Raw genomic sequence first — 11,128 nt, forward strand, 5'->3', positions numbered from 1 at the left:
AATTGACTATTATTTTTTATTTGTTTTATTTTCAATGTTCTTGAAAGTTAAAAAAAAAAAAAGTGAGGGAAGGAAATAAGGCAAGCTGACTGCAGATTAGTGAACTTCAGTTTGGAAGCCGTTCATGTGTGAATTTTATCATGGTCCTGCCTGCAGTGGAGACACAGTGGTTGCAATGCCCTAGATTAAAGACGCAACTCAAAAATAATACTGTCATTTACTCTATTTCTAAACCATCATGATCTGAGGCTGCAGATTGTGTGAGACCAATCAGTGAGGACCAGAATGAAGACCACACAGGAGAAATTGGTAAAAGAAAACAAGACGTTTATTTTGTATTTTGGCTGACACAAACCTGACCTGGGAAAATACTTTATAGAAGTAAAGTTTATATTACAAAAAAACCATCCGCCAAATAAATAAACTCAGAGACATTAAAAGAACTAAACTCAAGACTAAACCATATTGCAAAGGAAAGAATCAAGAATCTAAAAATAAACTCATTACAGTCAGAGCGTATTAAAAATGTGTATTACAGGAATCATAATCAGAGACCCTATCTTCAAAGCACAACTATAGAGGCAGAGCTTATGAGGTGAGATGAGATGAGATGAGCTTGAGTTTCCTGTAGTGTGACTAGTTACAGTCACAAACTAGTCACGCCTCACGCACAAACAAAAACCACACAAAGAGGAACCTTTGCCACTCTGCTTCAGTTCTTTAAAAAGGACATTCAGACATTTCTTTTCTCATCATGAACACATCAAACAGCACCACAGAAGACCGGGTTTATGCTGGGATCTTTGGCTGCATTATGGTGATAGGTCTGCCACTGAATGCAGTCTCACTGTGGATTCTTCTTCGCCGCCACAGCCTCAAATCACCCAACGCTGTCTTCATGGTGAACCTGGCACTCTCAGACCTGCTAGCCATCTTCTCTTTGCCCATGAGGATCTACCATCATGCAACAGGCACCCCGCTGGGAATTATCACATGCCTCTTCAGCGTAATAATCTTTCGCAACAACCTCCGCTCCAGCGCCTCCTTCATCACCTTCATAAGCGTGGACCGACTGCTGGCTGTGGTTTATCCTCTGAGGTCTCGTCATCTTCGGACCTCGTGCAATGCCTGGAAAGGAGCAGCGCTCGTCTGGGGGGTTTTGCTGGTGGTAAATATCCCAGAGGGCAAAGGATTTTTTAAACACTTACAGAACCACACAGATCACATTTGTTTTGAACTTCATGAATATAAAAGTGTAACACGATCAGCAATTATTTACCTTCAGATTGTGTTACTGGTCACAATGCTAGCAGTCAACATTGTGTGCACCGTTATGGTTTCCTGGACTCTACACAAACATCTCAGTGACTCTGCAAAGGTCAGAAACAAGGTGAACGTAATGCTGATTTTTGCCATCAACTTGCTTATATTCTGCACATGTTTTCTGCCCATGCCACTACACATACTTACAAAAAGCAAAACCAGCATAACCCCACTGGCATGTCTGATTGTTTTGAGCTGCTGTCTGGATCCACTGATGTATTATTTTTCTTTTGACTCCTTCTGGAAGAAAAAAGAGGACGTGGGAAGAGAACTATAGATTAGTGACCTGCTAGAGTTGCTATCAGATGTCCCATGATACATGCCTGTTTTTTTGTTTTTTTTTGTTTTTTTTTACAAAGTAGCTCGTTTGTGCACAAGATTCTTAAGTAGTTCAACCACATGCACAGTTTTCAGCAGTTAACCATCAATGTTCATTTCTTCAGTAACATTTGTGTCAAGCCCAGAAAGTGAAGGAGTGAAAGAGGCTTGGCCTAGTGGTTTCATGTTCTATTTTCACTGCAACATGAAAGCCTCAACCACAGATCGGTGGCTGACTTACTAGAAACTGTGAAAAAAGTCACCTGCAACACTTTTTTGTGTTTGCAAAACTGCATCCTTACTTGTCTTCAGTTTACATGAAGTCAATATCCTGATCAGTATCATGTAATAAGTTTGTCAGATTTAACACTCTGACATGAGAAGATGTCCCCTCCCCCCAGAAAAAACAGAGTCTTCCGGAAGTCACGTGTGTGGAACTACATACTGTCAGGGACATGAAACAAACAACCTTTTCTCATATCGTTGTTGTTTTGGCCTAATATTTAATCAAGACGTATAAGAGTAATATCAATCTCCTCATTTCTCTTTTGGCAAATAAAACAGCATATACATAAGAATAACTCTGACAGATGGGTGTGTGTATGCATGTAAAGTACCACATGAATGAATAATGTTGAGGATAGATTAAGAATAATTAAACATTCAGCAGAAAAGCTGGTTTAAAATTGACTAATCACAATATTTTGTAAATATTTTTGAAAACATTACATACAGCACTGTTTAAGCCCATCTCTTCTGTATATTTTAAGTCCTTTCATAAGACTCAGGCCTTTGGGTTTTTTTTGCGAGTGCCTCAGTAGTGGAGCCAACGGCTCAAGGCCTAATTAAGTCCCACCAGATGGAAGGGTGTTGGTGTAAGCCTACAACAGACTGTAAGACGACTGATTATCTCATCTGCAGATTTAAAATTATCCAAAGGTTATCACTGAAAATGCTATTAGACACTGAAGATTGGTTGAATTTCCCAGACTGGCCATTACATTTTACTGTTGTTAATGTTTACTATTGTACACGAAAGTTGATTGTGTCAAATTCAATATAGTCATCATTTGCCAAGACCTAGTGATCATAATTGACTACAACTGGTAGTTTCTACTTGCCAGGATATAAGGACCAAGTTATCTGGATGTGTCACCACTTTGCCAAGTCTTGGAAGAAGGCCCAAACCGTTACATTCTGCTGAGATGAAATTGGTTTCGATGTTGAGGAACAACCCAGAAACCACAAAAGTTCAACTGTGGCATGAACAGGAAAGTGCTGTAATACTAGGGCCAATGTCCAGTGAGTTTTACTTCATGGTGAACTGAGAAGGTTTCAGAAAAAAAAACCTGCTACAAAATCAACACTTTCAAGCTGAAATTTACACCTGCCCACACGAACAGGACAAATGACTTCTGGAGTTTTACCAGTCAAAGAAACAATGATTGAGTTATTTGGCCACAATGGCAAGAGGTATGCTTGTTTAGGTATGTTTAAACCTGAGGCTTTCAAACCTAAGAACACTGTATCAGACATCAAGCATGGTGGTGGGAGCACTTTTGTTGTGCATGGAGTAATGAAGGACAAATGTCATGATCCTATGTCTTTGACACAGTTTGTGAGTTTATGATGGTTTATGATGGTTTTGTGAATCTTTCTTCATCTTCTTGTCCTGTATTAGTTAGTCTGTAGTTTTGTATTTCCTAGTGCATCTGTGTTTAATATTTCTATTTTTTAGTTTTTGCCTGCTCTCATGTCTGTTCTGTCTTCAGCATCTCCTGCTGCTTTCTGTTGTGTGTTTTTTCTCTCCAGTCTGTCGTGTGTTTCCATGTTTATCCCCGTCCTAATGTCAAGCTTTTGTGTCCTTGTCTCAGTCTCTCGTCTCTTGTTTTATGTTGTGTGTTTTCAGGTCTCCCGGTTCTGAGTTTCCAAGTTTATCTTTTTACCTGATTTCTTGTATTTTTTTATACCATTTTTGAAACTTTTAAGTCACAGCATTAAAGTTGCTTTTTTTTCCAAGTCATATCCTCGACTCAGAGTCCTGCATTTGGGTCCTAGTCTGCCTGCCACACAGCTGTGAATGACATTCAAATTCTTCAGCTTCACCTCAAATCAACACCTAGCTGTTTGAAACTTGGACACAGTTGGGTGTTCCAGTTGGACAGTGATCTCAAAGACACATTAAAACTGGTTAATCGATAAAGCAGTCTATCATTAAGGTTCTGGAATTACCAGCACTATAGAAAATTTGTGGACTATGGTTAAAATGAACTCCATCAATCTGCCAGAATTACAATAGAAGCTTTTTCATGGCTATCAAAAGCATCTTGCCAAAGTGCAACTTGCTAAGGACATTAGAGCCTGTATGAGCGTTTACGTATAGCTCTGACCCTGTGTGGATTGGAGAAAATCCCCCCAAAAAGTCAAATGTCTGCAGTCAGTACTTGAGGCTTTTTTAAAGCCATTAAAGACAGAATTCATTAAAGGTTATCTGATGACATGATGGCATCAGATAACAATGTACAAGCTCTACTTCCAATATAAACAGAAAAGATAATCCTGAGACCAAAAGCAGTGGTTGAATCACAGTGGCTACGTCCATGTTTTATCCCATCTGTGTAATACAGTCATCATTTCTTCTAATATTACCCTACATTAAACTACTACAAGTTTCACACTGCATGTAGTTCAAATCACTGACAAAGACTGGAAGATGTAAAAAGCAACTATAAGGCGCATATGTCAAATACAAACAGCAGTTAAGCGCGATTTCATTATGCAAAACAAATAACCAACACATCAAAGTCACCTCTTTTACTTTAAGAGATTTCTTTAGAAAATCTAGGGAGATTTTATGTTTTTGATTAATGGTGACTGGAAATTTTACTATAGAAATGTTTAAATCTGTACAGAACACAAAATAGAAACTGTAAAATGAAAAATACTGGCAGCAGCCAGCGTCAACCCTCAGCCTCCTGCTGGATGCTCCCATGGTATCGAATTCAAAATCCTTTGTCAGCTTTTTCTCCAGTTATCGCATTCACAGAATTTTCAAAAAAAAACTTGACCTCTGACCTCCAACCTCAAAGTCTAGGTCACTGAGATTAAAACTTGTCAAAGATACACCTACGCTGTCACTTTGAAACTCCTGCATCGCTTCTTTCTTGAGTCATCGTATTCACAAATTTGGGTGTCCACATTGCTTGCCCACCCACCCGTATGGTGACAACAAAACCCCCTTAGCCTTTTTACATTCATAAGATACTGACTGAAGCCTAGTAACGTTTGAAATAAAGTAACATGTGCCTCAACTCAGTCATTTTTTTACTACTTTATTCACAGACAGATTTCATTGGCAGACAAAATATACAGATCACAGTTGGTTTTGTTCATCTAACATATAATACGCTCCCTTTCACTTGTTTTGACTTTAGTCCAGTCTCTGACTCTGGACTAAGGCTTTAAACGTGGTTTTACAAAACATTCTAAGAGTGCTGTTTCTCTTATACATAAACACATGCAAGGGAAAACAAAGGTTAGTCTAAAACGATTCAGAAAAGTAGTGGGGACGAGGGGGGGGACGGGGGAGAGAGAAGAAAAAGTGTGACAAATTAGAGGTCAAAAAGAATTATGGGTCCATGTGTTTCAGGGGCGGAATATTATTCCCAAAGAAGAAAAATAGTAAGTGTAATGCCCGATGCAGCCTGGTCTAAAGTCTACTGTGTGATAGTGCTTTTTAACAGGATGAAGGCAGAAGCGAGGAAGCAACAGGTAAGCAAGAGGCTAAAGATGCAAGCAAGCTACTAGTCATCAACAGTTACATTACACTGAACATGAGAAAATATAAATAAATGAATCCATGTTTGCTCAGGAAGGCAATACCTCATGCTTTGTGTAGATAACTAAGGAAAACAACGTAACCTCAAGGGGAGCACAACAAAACAACATGGGGAGAAAGTCGTCTCCCCCGGCAACGGTAACCATCATACAAATCCCCAAAGAGGAAGAGGAGATGTCTTGAAATCATTATTTTTGGCTTAAGGCCTTTGCTACATGGAAAATCCTGTGACATAACCAGCAGCTTAGTATTGCATCACACTTTAGGGTAAATATTACCTAATTCGAAACAGAATAAAGGGGAGGTACTGAAATAAAATTAAAAACAAAACAAAAACAAGTAAAGTGCAACTCAGACATGATCAGATCCACAGGAGGGTGCTACAGTGGCTGGAGACATGACTGGTGATGTGCCTTTGTGTGGGCGGGAATCTCACAGATGACAGTCGCGTTTACGCTTCATCGCAGATAACCGTCTCCACCACAAATGTATTCTCAAAGTGGCGGATGTGGTGGCAGTCCTTCGTGTCACGCTTGTTGATGCCTATGAGGGAAAATGGGGCGAGACACAGAGAGGCGATCAGCCGAGTCGCTGAACTTCAGATACCGTCACAGCTTAAACGATAAACCTCTTAATCCCCCAAAAGAAAACAAAAACACAGGCATGTATCAGCTCTTTTTAATGGCCCCATTAACCCCAACGTACGCCTGCGGGTGACGCGGCGGTTCAGGCGGTACGTGTCCTTCCCGTTGCACAGGCGATAGATGAAAGGTCCCAGCTGACGCATGTTGTGCACTTTGCCGGTCACCACCATCTCTTCATGGATGATGTAGGTCTGAGGCAAGTATGTGCCCTTCTGCAAGAGACACAGTAACAAGCTCGGTGGGAACACAAAGGGGCTGATGATGCTGCAATACTAATTCTTGAGGGGACTGACATCTGTGGAAATTTTCCCGAGTGACTTTTAATGCTGGCAAATTGTAGCAGAGGAATATTTCCAGTTAAACAACACCAAAATGGTGTATTAACTCAAATTAATTTTAACTTTGCCAAAAGTATCAACTCCTTCGAACATCAGCAAAGAAGGTTAAATTTTTTTTCTCTTTAAATTAAAAAGCTTGGGAAGCTTCGACAGACTTACTAAGCCATGCTAGTTGTTAGTGTGTCCACATAAGCAGTGTATCAATACATCACAGAGTACACCAACGATATTACAAATAAAGGAAGAAAAAAAGTGGGGTGGTTTTCTTCTTATTCATTTCTTACACTGCTAAATATGTTAGCTTCCAGCATTTGGTAACAGCTGGAGATGTCGCCTAAGATTGTGGCTGTGTTACCTTGACATTGATAAGCAGCTCCCAGAGGTTGCGCGGAGGCATCACAATGGTGGTGTTGAGCTCTATAACGTAGCACTTGTCCAGAGCAATGTCATGGTATGCAGTCAGTCCCTGGAAACAACAACAAAGCAATCTAATTATGGCCAGTTCTCCATTACTGTAGAGTCTTTACCTTACAATGTAAAGCACCTTTAGCTGACTAGAATTTCATTTGGTGCTTTACCAATAAAATTAAACTCTCATTCTCATTTAAAAACAAAAGCAGGTCAGTATTTCACTGACTGAACTTTGATATTTAAAGTAAGTCAGTAATGTTAGCTTTTCTGTGTATTTTGCAACTTTTGTGGTTGAAAGAAAGCCAATGTGGAATCGGTGAAGACCGCAGTTCCTCAAATGGCCACTTGTTTACAAAACACAGTTTTGTGTTTTGTTTAAAAAATAAAAATAAAAATAAAAATAAAAAAAATTGTAAAAGCCTTAAATATGAATGATTATCAGGCTCACTGTATAAGTGCATGGGGCTAAATTCCATCATTTATTTACTTATTTTCTCAGCACCAAGTAGCAGGTGTCTGTGTCTGCAGTGCAATAAACTCATGTAGTCTATGGATGCACTTTGCTAACAAAGCTAGTTAGCATTAAACGACAGCTTTGCACTTTGGCCAAATGAGCAATGAGTATACAGTATAGTTAGAGTCCACTTTCTGCTAGCTGTATGCTTCTTTCCGATGCTCTGCACTCACTCCCTCCCTCTGATGCAGCTGAATGAGCAATGAAATCTGCCTCATGTTCATATTTTTCCCCCCCATTCTTGTCAGCTGACAAAGACAACGAATATGAAGTCTTATTTTTAAAGCAGCCTATGTGCTGTGTGGAAAAACTCTAGCTGTTCTATACTCCTGGACTGCAGATTTTCATGAACTCAGACAAACTCCATGTTCACATTTACTAGAAGAAAAAAAAAAAAAAAAAAAGAAGTTATCATACTGAAAAAATGTTACAACCCACATTTTGGCTCAGAACTGCATCTATATGTGTTGTATTTGAGGCTGAAACTTGAAATAGACATTCTGGAGACATGTGAGTGTGGCGGTAATGTGTCTTTAAGGGGTAGAATATCAGACCTATATGTAACATGTGTATATTTGTCCTCACTCTGTGGAAATCATGGATTATATCAGCAGGGTCACTTCCTCCAAAGTGAGGCACGGGCACAGTGATCTTCTCGTAGTTGTCGGCCAGGTAGATGCCGACATTCTCCTCCAACTCCTGACGGCCACGCAGCGGAGCGTACACAGAGTCTTCATACAGCACCCTGCAGTGGAACAAGTTCTCCTCTGGGATCTACACACATGCACACAGATCAGCTTTTAATGCAACACAGCAGCCAAGAAACACGACTGCAGCAACATTATCCGTCTCAGATGGCAGTGATTACAATTATTTATTGTTTTTAAAGAGAAGGACATTTTCCCCCCATTTTTTAGTGCAGTGTTTCATTGCAAGGCCAACAAGGGCACACATATGGCACACTGCAGAGCATAATCGGGTCTTACATGAGGTATGAAGTAGTAGCGGTAGACAAAGATGGAGGCTAAAACCAGACCAGCCATGAAGACCACTAGACCAAACGTCAGGCAGCACAGGCCATTGAGAGGAGACTTCTTGGGCCGCAGGGGTAGGACCAGCTCCTCCTCATCCTGGAGGATACCACAAATGCACACATTAAAACTTCGAGAAGTGCACAGAGCAGCATTTCTAGCCAGCTTCGATTCAATCGCGTGACGGGTGGCTGAAAAGAAATCTGAATTTAACTGCAGGAATTAGCAGCACGGAGCTCGGACAGGAGGAAAGGCTGACGGAGACGGCGGGTAATGAAAACTTGACTTAGATAGTGAGTAATCTTCCCAGACGCCTCCAGTCTCGCAGCCCATCTGCTGATGCCACGCGCCCAGCCAGTGTTTGGAGGGTGGCACTACACACGGATAGTCATTATTGTTGTAAAAGGAAGCGCGCACACACACAGCGAGTGGCTACTATCTGAGAACTGGCTCAGCGAATTACTGTAGATGTGCTGCAGAGTAACTACAGCAGGAGAAATTATCTTGTGAAAAGCAGACTGTAAGGAAACAAAGGGCTGCTATTCTTAGCTGGAGCTATGAAGAGGAAAAAATAACAACTGTGTGCATGTGAAAAAAAAGACTCTTTGAGGATACCTCAAAGAAAAATGATGGCAACTGTGTTTGCGTGTGTTCCTATTATTATTTTTTAAAAGGGAGAGGACTTCAAAATGCTTGAAAGCTTTCACCAACCACCCCCCTCACCCCACCAACATTGCGTGGTATGGCCCCAGTGCCTAATTTCAGGACACCGCTTTTGCTATTTGAGCAGAATTTGATTCTTCAAGCCTTTGTTCTTTGGAGGGAGCATTTGGAGGGTGCAAGAGGACAAGGAGACAGCAGTGTATGTGTGAAGGCAGACTTTTGCAAGTTCTTTGTGTTCCTCCGTCCCACTGAGATGGGATCGTGGCAGCAGCTGAGTGCGTGTCACACCATGAGGCCTTGTCTGTCTGTCTGTCTCCTGTTCAGTACATTTGGAGGAGCGCAAGTCACTCAGGGGCCGCAGCTCTGCACTCCTGCGATATTCACTTCCTATGCAATGCCGGACGCCTCCTCTGTATTCTGTCGGTGTTTGTCGTCTCTGCTGCTCAGCCATGTATTTTTTAATAAGAGCGATGCAGGGGGATTCCGCAGCACAGCAAACTTCAGGACTCCGCAGCTCTGCCTCCCTTTAGAGCTGTGACAAATAATCCTGCATGCGCTGCAAGCCTCGGCAACCCATCTGCCATTTTGTCATCCCAAAGCTCTGCATTTCTTGCATTCTATCCCCCCCCCCTTTTTTACCCCCCTACCCTTTTTTTTTGGAAAGCTTGGGGGGTTTGTTTTCATTGAATACATCAGCACTGCAGGGGAAATCGACAGATAAACCAAGTACAAAGCCTTTAAATTGGTACATTGTGGCTTTTTATTGGTGGGGGGGGGGGGGGGGGGTAATCCCCCCAAAGCAGCCCTGATTAAAGAGCAAGCATTTTTGCACATTGGAATAACTTGCATCAAACGTGCACAAAGCGCGCTGGCGCACAGGAAAGCATCACAGCAATGACATGTTTTTGTTCCCAACCAAATGTCGATAGATGCTGTCAAAAAAAGGGGAAAAAAAACCCCTGCTGCTGCTCATGACCGAGCAGGTGCAGGCTGCCCTGCGGACCAAGCAGGCAGGTGAGCCTGCTGGACACACAGCAGGCATCGCGTTACATAAAGACCATCTACACACAAGAGTTGATATCATGCTCGATTATAATGGGTTAAATGTGAACAGGCGACTCTTTTGCTCACCATCGGATGAGGAATGAGGATCTCGGTCTTGTCGCCATCGCTCTCTTTTTCCACTTTCTGTCCCGAGACAGCCTGGAAACTGATCTTCACCATGGCTCCGGGGTAGTGGGGCGGTCACTGCTCGCCTGTCTATCCGCTACAGGTGACTTCACTCTCGGGCTGTGTTGACGATAGCTGGCCACCTTTCTCAGACAGATCCCTTACTCTCGCTAACGGGCCGCCCTCTTCTCTGCTGTCACCACCGGGGTGCCTCTCTGTTTTTGTCTCTGCCCACCGGAAGTGTGCTTTTTTTAATCGCCCTTTAAAGGACCAATCTGCCGCTTTACTGTCTACTGTTCAGAGGAACAGCTTTGTTAACGAGACAGTTTCCACATAAAACTAAGGCTGTAGCTATAATGATATTTTATAATAATATATGCTGATATATTCAAACTTACCTACCCCTCATCTTAAATGGTGCTCAATGTAAATTTCTGCTTGAAATTATTAAAACCTTTTAAAATTAACTAAACCTATCAACAGAATATGAAGAAACGGCTAAAGTCTGTGTGCAAAATATCCATCTATCCATAATTAACCTAACCCCACTAATTGCATGTCTTTAGACTGCGGGAGCAAGCCAGAGTACCCAGCGATAACCCACGCAGACACGGGGAGAACATGCAAACTCCACATAGAAAGGCCAGATGGTGGATTCAAAACCACGACCTTCTTTCTGTGAGGCAGAGTGGTAACCGTGCTACGTGTAAAATGTCTATGTATGCACTGTGTTAAAGAAGTATGGAGTGGCCGCTGTACTACCACTTTGTACCACAAGATGATGTAGTGAGTAATTATTAGCCTTTTCTCACACTTCTGACCCTGATCTGGTTGTCTTCATCAGTGACTGTATGAAACGGTCATCGGTCTGCATTCAC

General features: G+C 41.8%; 2 protein-coding genes across 2 annotated transcripts; one reads left to right on the plus strand and one right to left on the minus strand.

The window, feature by feature from the left end:
* Position 1: 1 nt before the first annotated feature.
* On the plus strand, positions 2-5,220 carry LOC120729176 (lysophosphatidic acid receptor 6-like). Its single transcript, XM_040024690.1, has one exon. It carries the CDS (start codon positions 755-757, stop codon positions 1,598-1,600), a length of 846 nt encoding a protein of 281 aa, XP_039880624.1. The 5' UTR covers positions 2-754; the 3' UTR covers positions 1,601-5,220.
* itm2ca (integral membrane protein 2Ca) lies at positions 4,958-10,467 on the minus strand. The gene is made up of 6 exons (XM_040024702.1): positions 10,212-10,467; positions 8,373-8,516; positions 7,972-8,160; positions 6,817-6,927; positions 6,185-6,335; positions 4,958-6,022 (listed from the first exon to the last, which is right to left on the minus strand). The coding sequence occupies exons 1-6, from the start codon at positions 10,302-10,304 to the stop codon at positions 5,931-5,933; spliced, it is 780 nt and encodes a 259-aa protein (XP_039880636.1). The 5' UTR covers positions 10,305-10,467; the 3' UTR covers positions 4,958-5,930.
* Positions 10,468-11,128: the final 661 nt, after the last annotated feature.

This window comes from Simochromis diagramma, unplaced genomic scaffold, assembly GCF_900408965.1.
Source record: "Simochromis diagramma unplaced genomic scaffold, fSimDia1.1 OVJJ01000348.1, whole genome shotgun sequence".
NCBI lineage: Eukaryota > Metazoa > Chordata > Actinopteri > Cichliformes > Cichlidae > Simochromis > Simochromis diagramma.